The 20,846-nt window shown below is 42.6% G+C and overlaps 1 protein-coding gene across 7 annotated transcripts in view; it reads left to right on the top strand.

Annotated features, from left to right (window-relative positions):
- Window positions 1-20,846, top strand: part of SZT2 (SZT2 subunit of KICSTOR complex) — a 283,208-nt gene that overhangs the window by 87,844 nt on the left and 174,518 nt on the right. For all 7 annotated transcript variants that reach the window (XR_013622459.1, XM_078772210.1, XM_078772202.1 and 4 more), the window contains 3 exons: window positions 327-544; window positions 15,284-15,493; window positions 16,599-16,677. Coding sequence is in view for 6 of the 7 variants with exons in the window: in XM_078772210.1 (XP_078628336.1) it covers window positions 327-544; window positions 15,284-15,493; window positions 16,599-16,677 (507 nt within the window). In the remaining variant the exon portion in view is untranslated. The remainder of the gene's footprint in view (window positions 1-326; window positions 545-15,283; window positions 15,494-16,598; window positions 16,678-20,846) is intronic.

The following is a 20,846-nucleotide window of genomic DNA, read 5'->3' as shown; positions in this document are numbered from 1 at the left end:
GGTTAACATGAGTCTTGCTGCTTATGGATCAGAAACAAGTTTGGTTTGTCCACATTCACGTGATTGCCGCAGTACATTTTCATACCTTTTACAGCCATTTAGAACAAATTTTCTATATTGCATCCAATTTTAAGGGCTGTACATTCTTTTGACCAACTGTAAATTTTGGCTCTCACTGGTTTACAAGTTTGCCAGAGCAGGCATGATGCCATAGTGTGATTCTTCACTGAAAATGTTGATAGAAAGCATGTTCCATGTGGCAACAACAACCTGGTAAGTGTGATTTAAAATGGCGTACATGACATTGCTGCTTTATTGTTGCTCAGGTTGTAGAGGATATTGAGCAGCGAATAGTCACGCTGCACTTCCCACAGCGAGCTCCGCCAAAAGAAGGCACTCCTCGGGTCAGACGCAAAACTTCCAACCTTGTCCCAGACTCCCCGAATAAAGGTGGTGGGACACCCAGTGAAGGAACTTTGCAAAGACCCTCAGACCGACCATGCACACTCCTTGTTACCAAACCAGTGGAAAAGATGCTTATCTGGTGAGTGCTCCTGGATATTAAGCAAAGCGTTTATGTAGTCGTGGCCAAAAATATTCACACCTTTGCACTTTTTTCAAATAACTCACAATTTTCTCTAAAATATATGTTGAAATTGACAAAAGTATTTAGTCTACACAATTTTTTATTTCACTTTTAATATTACAGAACTTTTGTTTTTGATTCAGAACTTAATATATCCTTTTAAATCAGAAAATAAGAAGAAATGGCATTGACAACATTATTGACACCCCAGACTTAATATTTGGTAGGACGGTCTTTGGACAAAATAACTGCAGTCAAGCGCTTCCTATAGCCATGAATGAGCTTCCTACACCAGATAAGTGTAGATAAGCTGGCAGTTTGGCCCACTCTTCTTGTGCAAACTGCTCCAGTTCTCCCAGATTTGAAGGGACCTTCACCCAACTGCTGTTTTCAGATCTCCCCACAGGTGTTCAATGGGATTTAGATCTGGACTCATTGCTGGCCACTTCAGAACATTCCAGCGTTTGGTCTTGAACCATTCCTGGGTGCTTTTTGAAGTGTGTTTGGGGTCATTGTCTTGCTGCAAGACCCATGACCTTCAACGGAGACCCAGCTTTCTGACACTGGGTTGAACATTGCGCTCCAAAATGCCTTGGTAATCTCCTGATTTAATGATGCCATACACACATTCAAGGCACCCAGTGCCAGAGGCAGCACAGCAACCCGAAAACATCACTGAACCTCCTCCATGTTTGACTGTAGGGAAGGTGTTCTTTTCTTTGAGGGCTTCATTTTGTTTTCTGTAAACATAGCGATGATGTGCTTTACCAAAAAGCTCTAATTTTGTCTCATCTGTCCACAGGACATTCTTCCAGAAGGATTTTGGCTTGTTCAGGTGTGTTTTGGCAAACAGTTGGGCTTTCTTATGTCTCTCTCTCATCAGTGGGGTCCTCCTGGGTCTCCTACCATAGAACCCGCTTTCATTGAGTTAGCGACAGATGGTGCAAGTTGAAACTGTCATACCTTGTGTCTGAAGGACAGCTTGAATCTGTTTGGCAGTTGATCAAGGTGCTTTCTCCACCATTTGAACAATCCTTCGTTGCAGTCTTTGATCAAGTTTTCTCTTGCGGCCACTTCCAGGGAGGTTGGCTATCGTGCCATGGGCCTTAAACTTCCTGATAACATTGTGTACAGTGGACACAGGAACATCAAAGTCTCTGGAGATGGACTTGCAGCCTTGAGATTACCATGCTTGGCTACAATCTTGTGTCTGACCTCCTCAAATAATTCTCTGGTTTTCTTTCTTTTCACCATGCTCATTGCTGTGCACACAGTGGCACAAAACAGCAGAATGAGTCCTTTTCTCTATTCAAACTGGTTGAATGAGAGATTTTTTATATTGCAGGCACCTGCAACTCACTATCTGTGAATTCAATTCCAAAGTGAAGGAGAATCACCTGCTTGAAATGTAATTATTTCTAACAACTTCTAAAAGGTGCTAATAATATTGTCCGGACAATTTTATGATTTCCGTGTGTAATGAGCTAAGATTTAATAATTTTGTCAGCTTTTTTGTTTTGTTCCACTGCAAACCAAAAAAATACATATGTGGATACCAAAATATTTTTTAATTTGAAAATTTTTCTTGTTTAATTTAAATTTAAAATTTAAAATTTAAAAAAATTGCAAGGGTGCCAATATTTTTGGCCACAACTGCAGGTCAGTGGGCATCTACATTTAATATATAATTGGGAGATATTGGTAACTTATTGTGTTGATGTTTCCTCACATTATGTGGTTTCAAGATCGTGTTTTACCAAGTGTGGCTCCTAAACCTTAGCTGTGATGACCTTGTGCACTCTACTTTAGATCCTTCTTGCTATCATCATTCCATTTCTCTTTCTTCTTGTGATTTCCTTAAAAGTATGTTAAAAACTCGTTTCTAAAACGGTGTGTATGAAATTATTAATTTTGTCTTTAGAAGGTTCTTATCTACAGAATTAAATGTCTGAAAAGGTTGTTATTTTATGAAAAAAAACTTTTCCTGGCCTGGAAGTAGTATTGAAAATTAACACAATTAAATATCGAAAAAGGAGGGGCTGATAATCCTATTTTGCCTGGAACACAGCCATACTCCTCCTTTCCCCTTTCCCCCTTCTCAAACAACATCACCTAATATACAAGTGCATTCACCCTCCTCAATACCAACCGCACGCACACCACAAACCCTATGGCATGTGCGCTCGGAGCAAGATTCTAATTAGAATGGGTTCTAAATGGTAACTCTAAAGTGTAATTCTAAAAGGTGTAATTCTAAAAATGCTAAAAGTGTAATTCTAAAAGGTGTAATTCTAAAAGAATAATTCTAAAAGGATTATAAATGGTTCTAAAGTGTAATTCTAAAGGGTTCTAAATGGTGATTCTAAAGGGTTCAAAACTGTAATTCTAAAGGGTTCTAAAAGGTAATTATAAGTGTATCTAAAGTGTAATTCTAAAGGGTTCTAAAAGGTCATTATAAATGGTTCTAAATTGTAATTCTAAAGGGTTCTAAATGGTGATTCTAAAGGGTTCAAAACTGTAATTCTAAAGGGTTATAAATGGTGATTCTAAAGGGTTCAAAACTGTAATTCTAAAGGGTTCTAAAAGGTAATTATAAGTGTATCTAAAGTGTAATTCTAAAGGGTTCTAAAAGGTAATTATAAATGGTTCTAAATTGTAATTCTAAAGGGTTCTAAAAGGTAATTATAAGTGTATCTAAATTGTAATTCTAAAGGGTTCTAAAAGGTAATTATAAATCTTTCTAAATTGTAATTCTAAAGGGTTCTAAAAGGTAATTATAAGTGTATCTAAATTGTAATTCTAAAGGGTTCTAAAAGGTAATTATAAATGGTTCTAAATTGTAATTCTAAAGGGTTCTAAAAGCTAATTATAAGTGTATCTAAAGTGTAATTCTAAAGGGTTCTAAATGGTTCTAAAGTGTAATTCTAAAGGGTTCTAAATGGTGATTCTAAAGGGTTCAAAACTGTAATTCTAAAGGGTTCAAAACTGTAATTCTAAAGGGTTCTAAAAGGTAATTATGAATGGTTCTAAATTGTAATTATAAATTGTTCTAAAGTGTAATTCTAAATGGTTCTAAATGGTGATTCTAAAGGGTTCAAAAGTGTAATTCTAAAGGGTTCTAAAAGGTAATTATAAGTGGTTCTAAAGTGTAATTCTAAAGGGTTCTAAAAGGTCATTATAAATGGTTCTAAATTGTGATTCTAAAGGGTTCTTAAGTGTAATTCTAAAGGGTTCTAAATGGTGATTCTAAAGGGTTCTAAAAGGTAATTATAAATGGTTCTAAATTGTAATTCTAAAGGGTTCTGAAGTGTAATTCTAAAGGGTTCTAAATGGTGATTCTAAAGGGTTCTAAAAGGTAATTATAAGTGTATCTAATGTGTAATTCTAAAGGGTTCTAAAAGGTAATTATAAATGGTTCTAAATTGTAATTCTAAAGGGTTCTAAATGGTGATTCTAAAGGGTTCAAAAGTGTAATTCTAAAGGGTTCTAAAAGGTAATTATAAGTGGTTCTAAAGTGTAATTCTAAAGGGTTCTAAAAGGTCATTATAAATGGTTCTAAATTGTAATTCTAAAGGGTTCTTAAGTGTAATTCTAAAGGGTTCTAAATGGTGATTCTAAAGGGTTCTAAAAGGTAATTATAAATGGTTCTAAATTGTAATTCTAAAGGGTTCTAAATGGTGATTCTAAAGGGTTCTAAAAGGTCATTATAAATGATTCTAAATTGTAATTCTAAAGGGTTCTAAATGGTGATTCTAAAGGGTTCTAAAGTGTAATTCTAAAGGGTTCTAAATGGTGATTCTAAAGGGTTCTAAAGTGTAATTCTAAAAGGTTCTAAATGGTGATTCTAAAGGGTTCTAAAGTGCAATTCTAAAGGGTTCTAAATGGTGATTCTAAAGTGTAATTCTAAAGGGTTCTAAATGGTGATTCTGAAGGGTTCTAAAGTGTAATTCTAAAGGGTTCTAAATGGTGATTCTAAAGGGTTATAAAAGGTAATTATAAATGATTCTAAATTGTAATTCTAAAGGGTTCTAAATGGTGATTCTAAAGGGTTCTAAAAGGTAATTATAAATGATTCTAAATTGTAATTCTAAAGGGTTCTAAAAGGTAATTATAAATGATTCTAAATTGTAATTCTAAAGGGTTCTAAATGGTGATTCTAAAGGGTTCTAAAGTGTAATTCTAAAGGGTTCTAAATGGTGATTCTAAAGGGTTCTAAAGTGTAATTCTAAAGGGTTCTAAATGGTGATTCTAAAGGGTTCTAAAGTGTAATTCTAAAAGGTTCTAAATGGTGATTCTAAAGGGTTCTAAAGTGCAATTCTAAAGGGTTCTAAATGGTGATTCTAAAGGGTTCTAAAGTGTAATTCTAAAGGGTTCTAAATGGTGATTCTAAAGGGTTCTAAAGTGTAATTCTAAAGGGTTCTAAATGGTGATTCTAAAGGGTTCTAAAGTGTAATTCTAAAAGGTTCTAAATGGTGATTCTAAAGTGTAATTCTGAAGGGTTCTAAATGGTGATTCTGAAGGGTTCTAAAGTGTAATTCTAAAAGGTTCTAAATGGTGATTCTAAAGTGTAATTCTGAAGGGTTCTAAATGGTGATTCTAAAGGGTTCTAAAGTGTAATTCTAAAAGGTTCTAAATGGTGATTCTAAAGTGTAATTCTGAAGGGTTCTAAATGGTGATTCTAAAGGGTTCTAAAGTGCAATTCTAAAAGGTTCTAAATGGTGATTCTAAAGTGTAATTCTGAAGGGTTCTAAATGGTGATTCTGAAGGGTTCTAAAGTGTAATTCTAAAGGGTTCTAAATGGTGATTCTAAAGGGTTCTAAAGTGTAATTCTAAAAGGTTCTAAATGGTGATTCTAAAGGGTTCTAAAGTGCAATTCTAAAGGGTTCTAAATGGTGATTCTAAAGTGTAATTCTAAAGGGTTCTAAATGGTGATTCTGAAGGGTTCTAAAGTGCAATTCTAAAGGGTTCTAAATGGTGATTCTAAAGTGTAATTCTAAAGGGTTCTAAATGGTGATTCTGAAGGGTTCTAAAGTGTAATTCTAAAGGGTTCCAAAAGGTAATGGTAAAGTGTTCTAAAGTGTAATTCGAAAGGGTTCTAAATGGTAATTCTAAAGAGTTCCAAATGGTAATTCTAAAGGGTTCTAAAGTGTAATTCTAAAGGGTTCTAAATGGTGATTCTAAAGGGTTCTAAAGTGTAATTCTAAAAGGTTCTAAATGGTGATTCTAAAGGGTTCTAAAGTGCAATTCTAAAGGGTTCTAAATGGTGATTCTAAAGTGTAATTCTAAAGGGTTCTAAATGGTGATTCTGAAGGGTTCTAAAGTGTAATTCTAAAGGGTTCTAAATGGTGATTCTAAAGGGTTCTAAAGTGTAATTCTAAAAGGTTCTAAATGGTGATTCTAAAGGGTTCTAAAGTGCAATTCTAAAGGGTTCTAAATGGTGATTCTAAAGTGTAATTCTAAAAGGTTCTAAATGGTGATTCTAAAGGGTTCTAAAGTGCAATTCTAAAGGGTTCTAAATGGTGATTCTAAAGTGTAATTCTAAAAGGTTCTAAATGGTGATTCTAAAGGGTTCTAAAGTGCAATTCTAAAGGGTTCTAAATGGTGATTCTAAAGTGCAATTCTAAAGGGTTCTAAATGGTGATTCTAAAGTGTAATTCTAAAGAGTTCCAAATGGTAATTCTAAAGGGTTCTAAAGTGTAATTCTAAAGGGTTCTAAATGGTGATTCTAAAGGGTTCTAAAGTGTAATTCTAAAAGGTTCTAAATGGTGATTCTAAAGGGTTCTAAAGTGCAATTCTAAAGGGTTCTAAATGGTGATTCTAAAGTGTAATTCTAAAAGGTTCTAAATGGTGATTCTAAAGGGTTCTAAAGTGCAATTCTAAAGGGTTCTAAATGGTGATTCTAAAGTGTAATTCTAAAGGGTTCCAAATGGTGATTCTAAAGGGTTCTAAAGTGTAATTCTAAAAGGTTCTAAATGGTGATTCTAAAGGGTTCTAAAGTGCAATTCTAAAGGGTTCTAAATGGTGATTCTAAAGTGTAATTCGAAAGGGTTCTAAATGGTAATTCTAAAGAGTTCCAAATGGTAATTCTAAAGGGTTCCAAATGGTAATTCTAAAGGGTTCCAAATGGTAATTCTAAAGGGTACAATGGTAATTCTAAAGTGTAATTCTAAGGGGTTCCAAATGGTAATTCTAAAGGGTACAATGGTAATTCTAAAGGGTTCTAAATGGTAGTTCTAAAGTGTAATTCTAAGGGGTTCTAAATGGTAATTCTAAAGGGTTCTAACGTGTAATTCTAAAGGGTTCTAAATGGTAATTCTAAAGGGTTCTAAATGGTAATTCTAAAGTGTTCTGAAGTGTAATTTTAAGGGGTTCTAAATGGTAATTCTAAAGTGTTCTAATGTGTAATTCTAAAGGGTTCCAAATGGTAATTCGCAAGGGTTCTAAAGGGTTTTGTTTGTTTCTTGGCTTTGCCTATTTCATATTAAAATGTCAAAGTGAACTGCTTCCTTCAGATACGGGTGTGTTTTTTTTTTTTTTTTTTTTTTAGACATACCATGTAGAATTTTAACACTTGTTAGCCAGTAAACTGGCTGGCTCTATTATGGCTATTGGTTTATTAGAACACTTGATAAAAAGCCAGGAGGTATTATGAAGGTTATTAGACTTTAGGAAGAGAGATGATTTGTATGTCTCTGGTGCGGTGCATAATATGTGATTGAAAACTGAAATTTAGAAATGCTGTACATCCATGTGTCAAAGCACACTGCACTCTCAGTATGACCCACACCATAAAGGTATTAAGGTTTAATGGGCTGAAAGGTATAAAAGGTTCGTAGCCACGGTGCAGTAATACGTAATTATGAAATTAATAGATGTACTCACAGTTCAATACTATGGAATTAAGAAGTTGATAGAAGTACTGTATGTAATTAATAGACATACTCACATGGGTCAATGGAGGCTTCACCATGTTTTTTGGTTTTATATACAGTATGCGTATAGATACTTATCATACGTCTGGCAACAATGGTTGGCGGACTGTTTGTGATATTCCACCATTAACCACACTTGTCTTTAGAGGTGGTTTTCTGTTGTCATTACTGTTGGCCTGGACAACATTTTAACACAGTTAACCACACACGTTTAGGTGTGATTGGCCCTCCTGTAATTGTGTTGCCGTAGCCGTGGCCATACCAGGCTGATTGACAAGCTTTGGCCCGCTCACTTATCGTTTCCCTTTCTGTTCCTATGCGTAGTTATACAGTTTTGCTTACCTTTCGTGGAATCCTTTCAAGTTGTGAAAATTTTGAATAGTAATGGACTTTCCCACTATAAAATGCAGTGGAGTTATTTAAATCAAGTCCCGAGCTTAAACCAACTTTGAGTTAGGCTGTCTGAAAAGGAGAAAAAGAAGAATTACAAACGGGCTATTTTGGGTCTTGTTTTGTAGCTTATCGATGCTGTCGAAAAGTTTGATGAGTGTTATTGGATGTGAAATACTATGCATATGACTGGTAGGTACTTTAAATGTTTATAAATTTGTAGCTTGGCAGATTTATTTGAGGATTTGTGATGTATTAATCCTATGTAGTGTCCGTGCCATCCCTACATAGGAAGTCCAGCAGCTTCATGATATATATATATATATATATATATATATATATATATATATATATATATATTTATATACAGTCACGTGAAAAAGTAAGTACACCCCATGTAAAGTTTTGACTTTTTCAACATATTTCAACATACAGCTACTTGATCTTCATTTCAACAATATTGATAGATAAAGGTGATATAACATAACAAATATCATAAACATTTACATTTTGTAGTCCATTGATAATTTCAATAAACATAAATGCAAATTTCGCATGTGGAAAAAGTAAGTACACCCTTGGCTCTAATAGGTGGTATTGCCCCCTTTGGCAGAAACAACCTCAAGTAGGCGTTTCTTATAACTGTCTACCAGTCTCTGACATCGACTGGGAGAAATTTTTGCCCACTCCTCCATGCAGAATTCTTTCAGCTGTGCGATGTTTGAGGGGTATCTTGCATGCACAGCTCGTTTCAAATCCCCCCACAACATCTTGATGGGATTTAGATCGGGGCTTTGACTTGGCAATTCCAGACCCCTCCATTTCTTTCTTTTCAGCCATTCCTTGGTGGATTTACTGGTATGTTTAGGGTCATTGTCATGTTGCAAGGTCCACCTTCGGTTGAGCTTCAACTTTCCGACAGATGGCCTCACATTATCCTCAAGCACCCTCTGGTATAATGAAGAATTCATCGTGGATTATATGATGGTGAGCTGCCCAGGCCCTGATGCAGCAAAGCTGCCCCAAACCATAATATTTCCACCACCATGCTTTACAGTTGGTATCAGGTTCTTGTGGTCAAATGCTGTCTTTGGTTTTCGCCAAACATGTCTTCTGGTACTGTGGCCGAATAGCTCCACTTTTGACTCATCTGTCCAGAGCACATTGTTCCAGAAGTGCTGGTCTTTGCCTAGGTGTTCATTGGCAAACTTTAGTCTTGCCCTGATGTTCTTTCTGGACAGCAAAGGTTTCCTCCTGGCACACCTCCCATGTAGATCAAATTTGTGCAGCCTCTTTCTAATGGGAGACTCGTGCACTTTGACATCAATAGTGGCAAGAGCTACCTGTAGGTCCCGTGATGACATTCTGGGGTTCTTAGAGACTTCTTTCAGCATCTTGCGGTCTGCTCTCGGGCTGAACTTGCTGGGGCAGCCTGGCCTGAACAAGTTGGCAGTTGTTTGGAATCTTCTCCACTTGTAGATGATCTTCCGGACAGTCGAATGATTGATTTCAAATTGTTTGGAGATATTTATAAATCCCTTCCCAGACTCGTAGGCATCTATAACCTTCTTTCTGAAGGCATCAGAGAGCTCTTTTGATCTAGGCATGGTGACGCTGCACACTTCAACAACAAAGAGCAAACCAAACTAAATGTCTGAGGTTTAAATAAGACAGGTTCCTCCAAGATCCTCTCTAACGATGTTCTAATCATTTGCACCTGAGCTGGTGCACCTGATTCTAATTTTAGGTATTCGAAGTAGTGATAAATGTAGGGGTGTGCTTACTTTTTCCATATGTGAAATTTGCATTTATGTTCATTTAAATGAAACAATGGACTACAAAATGTAAATGTTTCATGATATTTGTTCTATTATATCACCTTTGTTGTGGAAAACCATTCAGGTCCACACAACTTTAGTCCAACGGTTTGGTTTAATTGCATTTAGATCATCACATCATTCCTGTAAGTAGAAATACACAATAAGCATACGATGCGACATCTCATAAAGCCATTCATATCAGTCAATGCAAGCAAGCTAGATATTCTATAAAGGCGTACCATTAACGAGGCTACCGATGTAACATGTCACAAGGGAGAAGTCTCGGAGCCCTGACACAGCAACGGGTCTTATAGTCACGCCCCTAGCGGTGACAACAATGACAGCGAGCAGCGAGCATCCCCACCCGGGTTCAGTACGGATACGATTTCACTACATTCACCCCCCCCCGTCAGAATTATACGGCCGCGTGGCTAAAAGCGAGTGAGCGTCAGCATGAATAGGGCGCGGAGTATCAGTCGGCCCAACCGTATCGGGCCGGGCGGCGAATTTCTCTGCCAGCACGCGTTCGAAATTCCCCGGGTACGGCATCTCGCAACCCTGTATCCCCGGTGTCAGAGGCGTCAACAGGGTCGGGTGATGAAGGGGGTAACGCCAAGTCGTCGGACCCGGGCAGTCTCGACGGGGGGAGGGTCGGTGGACTGTCGGCGATGGGAGCGTCGGGAGAGGCCATAGTCTCATAGATGGGTTCGACCGGTTCGTCCGATTCCCTACTAAGGTCGTCGACCCCGCAAGGGGCAAGATGACGAACGGAGACAGTAGTCTCACGACCATCAGACGTCATCACACGAGCATGCTCAGGATTAGCCTGGAGAATCTGCACTTTGTCCACAAGGGGGTCGTACTTGCTCGCGCGAACCGCCCGTTTAAGGTAGGCCGGCCCGGGCCCAGCGAGCCAACTGGGCAAAGACCGTATACACCCCGAGCTCCTGGGGTGGTGGAAAAGTCGCTCGTGGGGAGTTTGGTTAGTTGCCGTACTCAGGAGTGCCCGGATTGAGTTCAACGCCGCAGGTAGCGACCAAGCCCATTTATCGAGGCCCCGGCCGTGGGTCCGGAGATGGAGCATGACGGCCCTCCAGATAATCCCGTTGAAGCGTTCGATCTGCCCATTAGCCTGGGGTCTGTACGGCGTGGTGTAACTAGACGCAATGCTGTTTTGGAGCAGATAGCCGCGCACCTCCTGAGACAAGAAGACTGCACCCCGGTCGGTATGGACATAGGCCGGGTAACCGAACATTGAGAACAAGTTCTGTAAGCATCGCATCACCGTGGCAGCAGTCATGTCCGCGCACATATAAGCAAAGGGGAATCGTGAGTACTCATCAACGATAGTGAGCAGATAGCGAGAGCCGCTCGACACCGGCAAAGGGCCCTTGAAATCCATCGCCAAGCGTTCCCACGGGCGTGTAGCCTTCACCAGAGTCCCCATAGGGGGGTTATAGAAACGCGGTTTGATTTCCGCGCAGATAGCGCAGTCGCGACAGATACGGCGGATATCGTCAATCGAGTAAGGGAGATTCCCACTCCGCACGAAATGAGCGAAACGCGTTACGCCGGGATGGCCCGCAGTAGCATGCAGCACCCGTAGGCCCTCCAACGAGGTGATACCAGCACATGTAGTCGGGCGTGATAAGGCATCGGCGGCCTGGTTATCCTTCCCTGGGCGATATTTGATGGTGTAACAGAAGTCGGCGAGTTCGATACGCCAGCGAGTGATTTTCTCGTTCTTAATGCGCTGGGCGTGTAAGGTGTCGTACATGAACGCAACGCTTTGCTGGTCCGTGATGATTTGGAAGCTCCGCCCGAGTAGGTACGGGCGCCATCGCCGAATAGACTCGACGATCGCATACGCTTCCTTTTCAACGGACGAGTGCCTCCGCTCAGCGGAGGTAAGAGTCCGTGAAAAGAAAGCCACGGGACGTCCCCCTTGGGAGAGGGTCGCCGCGATGGCCTGATCCGAGGCGTCACTTTCGAGGACGAACGAGCCGCTCTCGTCGATGGTCGCTACGGCGGCTCGGGCGATGTCGGTCTTAAGACCTTCAAAGGCCGTCAATGCGGCCGAACTCAGGGGAAAAGTGTCGCAGGCCACAAGGGGGCGAAGTTTCGCGGAGAAATTTTGCACCCATTTGGAGTAATGGGCGAACAGCCCAAGGGCGCGTTTCAGGGACGCCCGATCGCAGGGAGGGGCCATGTCGAGCAAAGGTCGCAGACGTTCCTTATCCGGAGAGACAGAGCCATGGGTCACGGTGTACCCCAGAAGATCTATGGTGCGTAGGGAGTATCGGCACTTATCCTCGTTCATAGTTAAGTGATACCGTTGCGCGACCTCAAGGAAGCGCTTCAGATTAGCGTCATGGTGCCCTTGGTCATATCCACAAACCGTAAGGTTATCGAGGTAGACGAAAACATCGGTTAAGTGCTCCCGCGCAACGAGGTCATCCATGGCCCTCTGGAAACAAGCGACCCCGTTCGTCACCCCAAAAGGCAATCGTGTAAATTGGTACAACCGCTGCCCCGACTCGAAAGCGGTATAGATACGATCCGCCCTAGAGATAGGGATCTGGTGGTACGCACTACGGAGATCGAGAGTACTATAGACCGAATACTGGGATACCTGTTGCACTAGCGCGTCCATCCCCGGAAGGGGGTAGGCATCCAGCTGAGTAAAGCGGTTAATCGTTTGGGAATAGTCGATTACCATGCGTTTGCGATGGGCCTCGCTGCGCACCACTAAGACCTGAGCGCGCCACGGCGACCTGCTAGGTTCTATGATGCCGTCCTTCAAGAGCTGAGCCGTTTCGTCCGCAATGAATTGCATGTCCGCGCGAGAGTAGCGTCGCGATTTTACCGCGACGGGGGTACAGTCGGAGGTTAGATTGGGGAACAGCGAAAGCGGCCGGACGTCCATTTGCGCTAGGGCGCACACCGTTAGCGCGTCGTCCGGCCCCACAACAAGAGTGTCAGGCCCACCGAACTCCATTACCAGACGTCCATGCAGCTTAAGAAAATCGTGTCCTAGCAGAATATCAGCACATAATGCGGGTAAAACCATAAGGTGTACATCAGGGAAAACCCGTCCCTTTAGCACGAGTTTCAATCGGCATTCCCCTTTCGTGCTGAGCCGCAGTCCCTGGGAAGCCATGAAGATCCGTCTCGTAGACGGCCCGATCCGCCATCCATGCCTGAGCACAAGTCGTTGGTCGATAAAACTATCCGTAGATCCGGTATCCACCAAGGCCTGAACACAATGGCCCTCAACCATAAGGGGAATAAGGGCTTGAGCCAGGCCAGACGAGGCAACTGGGAGCGGGACTGAGCCCCCCGAATGGGTCGGTCCAGCCTCGCGGGTGGATCCTACACCAGCAGCAGTTTTGCGAGCGTGGCCGGAGGCTGTGTTGGCCATGGGGATCCCATTATCGTCATCAGAGGGCTTTCCCCAGCATTCCGGTGTTTCGCGATTCAAAATCCGACGAGAAAAGGCCTCCGTAGTATTTGACATTGCCTTTTGACACTCCTGGCAGATAAAGGCTTCCGTAGTATCCGAAATCGCCTTTTTACATTTTTGGTCGCTTTGACAAGAGGCTTCCGTAGTATTCGAAATTGCCTTTTTACATTTTTGGTCGCTTTGACAAAAGGCTTCCGTAGTATTCGAAAGTTGCCTTAACTCTTTTGACGGGGCGGGGGCCGCCGTTAGCTCGTGGGCGACTCGAGGAGTACGAGGGGCTTGGTGAAGTGTGGCCCGTGGTTTGGCCAAGGACGCGGCCTTTGTCCCCGATGGAGAATGAGACGGTGGTGGCTGTCCGGTGGCGCCAATCAAGGTCGTCTGAGCGCCCAGCGGGCCGCAGAGAGCGGCCCTCCCCTTCGAAGCCGGGTAAGGCGCTGGGCTCGTGGGTTCTGCTACGAGCCCGTTCAAGGTTGCTGCGCCCGCGCGGCCGCGGCTGCGCGAGTCGAAGGGCCGCGAGCCGCGTGCCGTTTTCTTGCACACTTTCGCGTAATGTCCCTTTAGCGAGCACAAATGGCAAATAGCGTCACGTGCCGGACACACGACTCGGGCATGACGAGGCCCTCCACAAAAAAAACATGCGGCCCCGCGCAAGGCCTTGGGTCTGCTGGTCGTAACGGCAGCTGTCAGGGTAGGGTCATCCTCCGGAGCATCCCGGAGTTCAGCAGGCGGATCCACGTCCTTGTCAGTGGTACTCTCCGGCCGGGCGTGTAGTGAGGTGCCCGCCAAAAGGCGCGTGCGATCATAGGCGTTCGATTGCATCCGCGCTTCGGTATACACCGTCGCTTGCTCAACCGCCGTAGCGAAGGTCAGGTCGGTCTTCTCCAAGAGTTTGAGACGTAGTTCCTGGGAGGAGACCCCTGCTATGAAGGCATCTAAAAGTCGATCATCCTTAGCCTGCTCGGGAGTCCGTGGCTCCTTGACGCTGTCCAGCATGAGCTGCCGGAGCTCCTGGGCGTAATGATCCATAGGCTCGTTGGGCTGCTGCCGTCGCGTTTGCAGCAAATAACGCGCGTACACAGGGCTTTTTTGTTTTATGTAAAGCCGCTTGAGCTCCGCGATGGTAAGATCATACGTCGTGCATTGAGCGACCGCGTGGTAGACCCGGTAGTCGATTTTTGAGTGTAATATCGCCAGCTTCGCGGCAGGCGTCGGAGCGGTCTCAGGCTCATCAAAGAGATGCTCCAGTTGTCGGAGCCAGTGCTTGAGTTGCAAGCCTCCGTCCGTGGCTTGTGGGTCGGCGCTGAAAATGGACACCGTCAACGTCTTGTTGCCAGCCATGTCAGCAGATCTTAAATGCAATTAAGTGTTGTGGAAAACCATTCAGGTCCACACAACTTTAGTCCAACGGTTTGGTTTAATTGCATTTAGATCATCACATCATTCCTGTAAGTAGAAATACACAATAAGCATACGATGCGACATCTCATAAAGCCATTCATATCAGTCAATGCAAGCAAGCTAGATATTCTATAAAGGCGTACCATTAACGAGGCTACCGATGTAACATGTCACAAGGGAGAAGTCTCGGAGCCCTGACACAGCAACGGGTCTTATAGTCACGCCCCTAGCGGTGACAACAATGACAGCGAGCAGCGAGCATCCCCACCCGGGTTCAGTACGGATACGATTTCACTACAACCTTTATCTATCAATATTGTTGAAATGAAGATCTAATAGCTGCATGTTGAAATATGTTGAAAAAGTCAAAGCTTTACATGGGGTGTACTTACTTGTTCACGTGACTGTATCTGAAGTGAGTTTTGATACCTCATATAGATGGATGATATAGATGATACCTCATATAGATGATACCTCATGTCTTGAAATTTTGAAATATTGTTTTGAAAAAGTTTGGAATATTATGAAAATATTAACTCCATCAATTTTGTCCAGCTTATTATTCGAAGTTTGTTTCGCAGCTAAGCACAAATATTTATTCCGTTTGGCCTACAGACACTTGCATGACCTTTGATTTTGTTGTTATTGCTGAGTCTCAACGTCTGTGTCTTTATTGCCTTGTGTCTGAGTGCAGCTATGAGCGTATTCCATCTGGTATGCAGCAGCACCCACTCTACTCGCTTGATTCCTCCCTTGGGTGTTCAGGCACAGCTCGCTCCCTTTCCTCACCTGTCAGTACACTTGCTCGGTACCTTTTCCCCAGGCGTTGCATCTGGGCAATAGGCCAGGCTGGCTGGACAACATTAAGTGGAGCGGCAGCTCGTACATTGTCTACTCTCACTGAGTGAGCAAGGGAATTGCACCTGATTGCTTATCTTGTACCAGCTCTTTTATTTTTAGCAACTATTATAACCATTCTGTGGATTACCTATTTTCATTAATATTATCTTTATCCACTGTTTGCTTCAGGGTAGGTATTGGGTTTGTGTTTTTGTTACCTTTCCACCACCTCGATCACTCTCATTTACATCTTATTCCCAGAGCCACCTTTGAGAAAATTGTTTGAGTTTTGTTTGTACAAAATCATGCATGAGTTTTGTGCATTGTGTTGTAATGCCATTGTTCTTTTTGCAGTCTATGCACAAGCTTCCCTTTGAACTTTAGTCACGATAAATATTAGAGAATTTCTCTCCCTTTGCCGAATGCATAACCTTCTCAACACCACTTAGGCAATGATAGGTGTAGTGGAATTTTTGTACTAACACCACAAGGGAAGAATTGAACCCAAAAACTAAGAGGGACCCCCTGGTGACAAAGCAAAGAAAGAAGATTGGCAATTTTTTTCAGGATGGAGGTGCTGCAAATGTTTGGCCCACGGTAAAATAAGAGGTGCTTCTAGGAACTTTGCAGACAAACTAGGAGCGTCCCAGATGACACCAACATAGGAAAACCCTCCTGGAGTCCTGTGCTTCCTGTGGCTCCAGTCACGAACTGGCAGAGAATGGGGACCCGGGATGATGCGCCAGATGATGAGGTAGCCCCCCAGGGCACTACACCCGGGTTCGGTCCTCTAGCTCTCTGGCAGCAATGCTGTGGGAACACCGACTCCAAAGGTGCCCTCTAGCAGACATTGCAGAATTTGGAACACAACCAATTATAGGAAGAAAGAACCCTCAAAAAACCACAAACTCCCCCATCCAGCAGCCTGTCCCAAGAGCTTGCAACAGATCCAATATTCTGCCAAAGGCTGCTAATGTATAGTCAGTAAATGCTCAGGATTTTCTTGTATATAGATGATAAATATATTGATAGATCCAAATAATGGAGTGTACATAAAGTACAGGCATGATGAGCCAAATATCCTCTTGTATCCAAGTTTCCTTGTATTTCCTTGCAGCAATTCAGTAAAACTGGAAATCTTCACATTACCGTGTTTTTTTACTGTGTAGGGTGCGTCTGGCGGAAGGGTTCAAGGTGGCAGCTAGTGGAGATGGAATGCTCTCGCTGGTACTTGAACTGCCAATGCTGGTAAGTTTGATGAAGTGGGATTTGTGCATTGACCAGTGTAGTGCATCCATTATAAACTTTCTAATGATTTATTTCGTAAGATTTTGAGAGATAATCAGTTTTTAGACTGTTGCACTAACTCAGAACATGGCCTTATATATGAGGTGCTTATTAGTTAGCACTTTTCAACTCATAGATCTGATGTGGAACTACCAGTAGTAAATGTATACCTAAGGTTACTTGCCTGCATTGTTAAAAACGTCAACACGACTTTCTTTTTTCAATAAATGGAAGAGTTGTCAGAAAGGATGATGAAATGTTCGGGGTTTATACAAGACCGTGTCCACACGGGATTCTAGACAGGGTAGGGATGGAGAGGCAAAAATGCAAATGGCATCCTCCGTCATCGAGCCGGCAAGCTGGGTGCAACAGTTCACATTTTTTGCCACATCTGATGCATTTTAAATGCTCTAATGGCAGTGAGGTGCTCTATTTTGAACTGTTTGTTCAATATACAGTATGTAGCTTTTTGATGCCTAGGTTCCGTTATATAAATTTGTGTTGATGTCAAAGCCAGTGACCAATTGCAAATTAATAGTCAGATGAGAGGATCCTTGGACATTTATTCCATTCCTAGAGCCAATAATAACATTTGAAGTATTGTCTCTCAAGTTAAGTGGCATTAAATCTGTGGGACTCTATTGTCTGTATTTTGGTGGCAATGCTTGCATTCATGACCTTCAGCACCAAGTGCCATCATTTGCAACTTTCTGGCGAGAAGCACAGCATAATTTTATTAGGAAATTTTGCACCGGTCGTCCATCTTCAAGCAATTTGCATCCGCCGCCGTTGTCAGTTGATGGTTGGGACTCGGGGACAATGCAGAACTACAAATAGCTTCCTGTATACATCAAAGTCAATGATTGTTCATTCATTTGTTTGCCCCATGATGTCATGAAAGTATTATATGGATGTTATAGGACATTAAATCTTCTGGAATCACTCGAGTATAAGCCACACTCTTTTCCCTGAAATATCTGATCAAACTTTTGGATGCATATTGTCCATGAGAACTAAAGTGAAAGCTCTATTTTTCCAAATTTTTGTCCCCCGTCGCACCGCAGAGCGAAAGGGGGACTATGGTTTTCCCCTCTGTCCGTGTGTCCGTCCGTCCGTCCGTCCGTGCGTGCATGCGTGCGGGCGTGCGTGCATGCGTAAGCGAAGGACTGCATTCGAATTTGGTGTGTGGGTGCAACCCACGTCAAAATACAATATGGCCGCCACCATGTATGTCTGATGCCATGTATGTCTGAACCTTGTGAGCGGAATATCTTGAAAAATAAGCGAAGTGCCAACTTCTAATCTGGTGTGTGGGTGTATCTAGGCATAAGGAAGAAGGCTATTGAAAATTGGGTCGCCACGTCAAAATCCAAGATGGCCGCCGCCATGTATTTCGGAACCTTGTGAGCTGAATATCTTGAAAAATAAGCGAAGTACTAACTTCTAATCTGGTGTGTGGGTGTATCTATGCATAAGGAAGAACGCTATTGAAAATTGGGTCGCCACGTCAAAATCCAAGATGGCCGCCGCCATGTATTTCTGAACCTTATGAGCTGAATATCTTGAAAAATAAGCGAAGTACTAACTTCTAATCTGGTGTGTGGGTGTATCTCGGCACAAGGAAAAACGCTATTGAAAATTGGGTCGCCACGTCAAAATCAAAGATGGCCGCCGCCATGTATGTCTGATGCCATGTATGTCTGAACCTTGTGAGCGGAATATCTTGAAAAATAAGCGAAGTGCCAACTTCTAATCTGGTGTGTGGGTGTATCTATGCATAAGGAAGAACGCTATTGAAAATTGGGTCGCCACGTCAAAATCCAAGATGGCCGCCGCCATGTATTTCTGAACCTTGTGAGCTGAATATCTTGAAAAATAAGCGAAGTACTAACTTCTAATCTGGTGTGTGGGTGTATCTATGCATAAGGAAGAACGCTATTGAAAATTGGGTCGCCACGTCAAAATCCAAGATGGCCGCCGCCATGTATTTCTGAACCTTATGAGCTGAATATCTTGAAAAATAAGCGAAGTACTAACTTCTAATCTGGTGTGTGGGTGTATCTCGGCACAAGGAAGAACGCTATTGAAAATTGGGTCGCCATGTCAAAATCCAAGATGGCCGCCACCATATATATGTCTGAACCTTGTGAGCAAAATATCTTGAAAAATAAGCGAATTACCAACTTCTAATCTTGTGTGTGGGTGTATCTAGGCATAAGGAAGAACGCTATTGAAAATTGGGTCGCCACGTCAAAATCCAAGATTGCCGCCTCCATGTATGTCTGAACCTTGTGAGCGAAATATCATGTCATAGCATGTTTTCTGCGTCTTCCACTCTGTCAACTCACATCACTTCCCCGACGGGGGACCTAGGCGTAACGCTTGTTCATACAAGACCAACCTTCTTTACTCACCCAAAATCTGAGATCAAGCCCTTGGAGAAGAGGAAAGATGTCATGTCAGAAGCTCGAGATATGTCCAGAGGGATGGATAAAAGCTCAGTTGTGTCAAGTAAGGACTTAGCCCGACGGAGGATTCCCAGTTGGTGTCTGGCTTTGCAGACCAACTTTAAAATGTGGCTTGTCCAAGAGAGATCATAGCTGAAAGTGAGACCCAAGAGTTTGAGTGACTGAACCTCTTCGAGACAGTTGTTGAGAAAGTGGATGGGAGGGCTTATGAAATGCTCCTTTCGGAGATAGAAAGTGAGTGTGTGGGATATATCAGGATTGAAAGACATGTTCCAGGTGTTTGACCAATTTGTGATTTTGTTGAGGTCTGAGGAGAGGGAAGAGGCTGCTGCCTGTCTGTCGGATGAGGGATGTCATGGCAGAGAGTGGAGTCATCAGCAAAGAGATAAACAGGATTTTCCAGAGAGTCAGATAGATCATTGATGAAGATTAGGAATAGGATGAAACCTAGAACACTACCTTGTTAACTCCAGCCTTGACAGAGAGAGAGGAGAAGAAAGACGTTCCATTGAGAACCATACATTGGCTATGAGAGTGGAGGAAGTCAGTAATCCAAGAGTGGAGATGGCCTTTGATTCCATCGGCAGAGAGTTTGGAGAGCAAGGCAGGATGCCAGACTGTATCAAAAGCTCGAGAAATGTCCAGAGAGACGGCCCTGATCTCATGAAATGCATTGCATGAATGAAATGCCTGATCTGAATGAAATGCAACGATTGGCTGCTTGAGAATAACTGTAAGTTAATGACTCGCTAAAGACTTAAGAGTTACTAATGAGCATTTACTGTGCTAATTTGATAGATGCCACTCAGTAAAAGTTGCTCGGTACATTCAACATGCCATCTTGTTCATCATATTGTGTTTCATACAAGTTAGATGTCATCCATTATCCTGAATTAAACACCACCAAAAATGTCTCTCTCCATAGATGGACACTACACTCCTATTGAGTTAACTAGGAGTAAATTTCCGCAGTCCTTAGCTGGAATTCATTTTTGCTGGAATTTTCCTGGATCTGAAAGGATTTTTTCTGAAAGGTGCCCTGCGTATTATATACAATTGCGGAGTTATACTATACACAAATGATTGCAGTATTTACTTTACAATATTTAGGATCTTTCTTTTTTTCTTACCTCCCCACCGAAGGCGGACGGATGTTGTGTTTTTTTTCACCCCTGTCTGTCTGTGAGCAGGAAATCTCCAAAAGTTATGGACGGATTCAGACGAAATTTGGTGGACAGGTTGGGTGTGTGACTGTAGGGGAAGTATTCGGGAGACTCAAGACTCCAATGACCGGACACAGGTTTTACAAAAGGTCTGGTTTATTAACTGGTTATTCACTTCATTCCAATTACCAAATAATACCGCTTAATTCAATGGACCAGGTTAACTCTTTTCGCATGGTCCTTCTCGTTCGGCCGATGTTCCTCCGCCACTCCCGTCGGGCAGAGGGTCTGATGATGAGGAGTGCTCGTCCGTTCCGTCGGTCAGAGCTCCTGGTGACAAGTCCTCTCGACTCAACGTTTGCTCTCGTTTATATGGACAAACTGGACTTAATCCCCTGTCCGCTGAACGTTAATCCTTTCTCCGCTAATGCCCCGAGGTCATGCATGCACCAAGTCCTGGCATCAGCTCGCTCCCCTCCTGCTGTGAGTTCCGTTTACC

The sequence above is a fragment of the Myxine glutinosa genome, chromosome 1 (genome assembly GCF_964187855.1).
Source record: "Myxine glutinosa chromosome 1, kmMyxGlut1.1, whole genome shotgun sequence".
Lineage (NCBI taxonomy): Eukaryota > Metazoa > Chordata > Myxini > Myxiniformes > Myxinidae > Myxine > Myxine glutinosa.
This window is presented reverse-complemented; position numbering and strand designations above follow the sequence as displayed.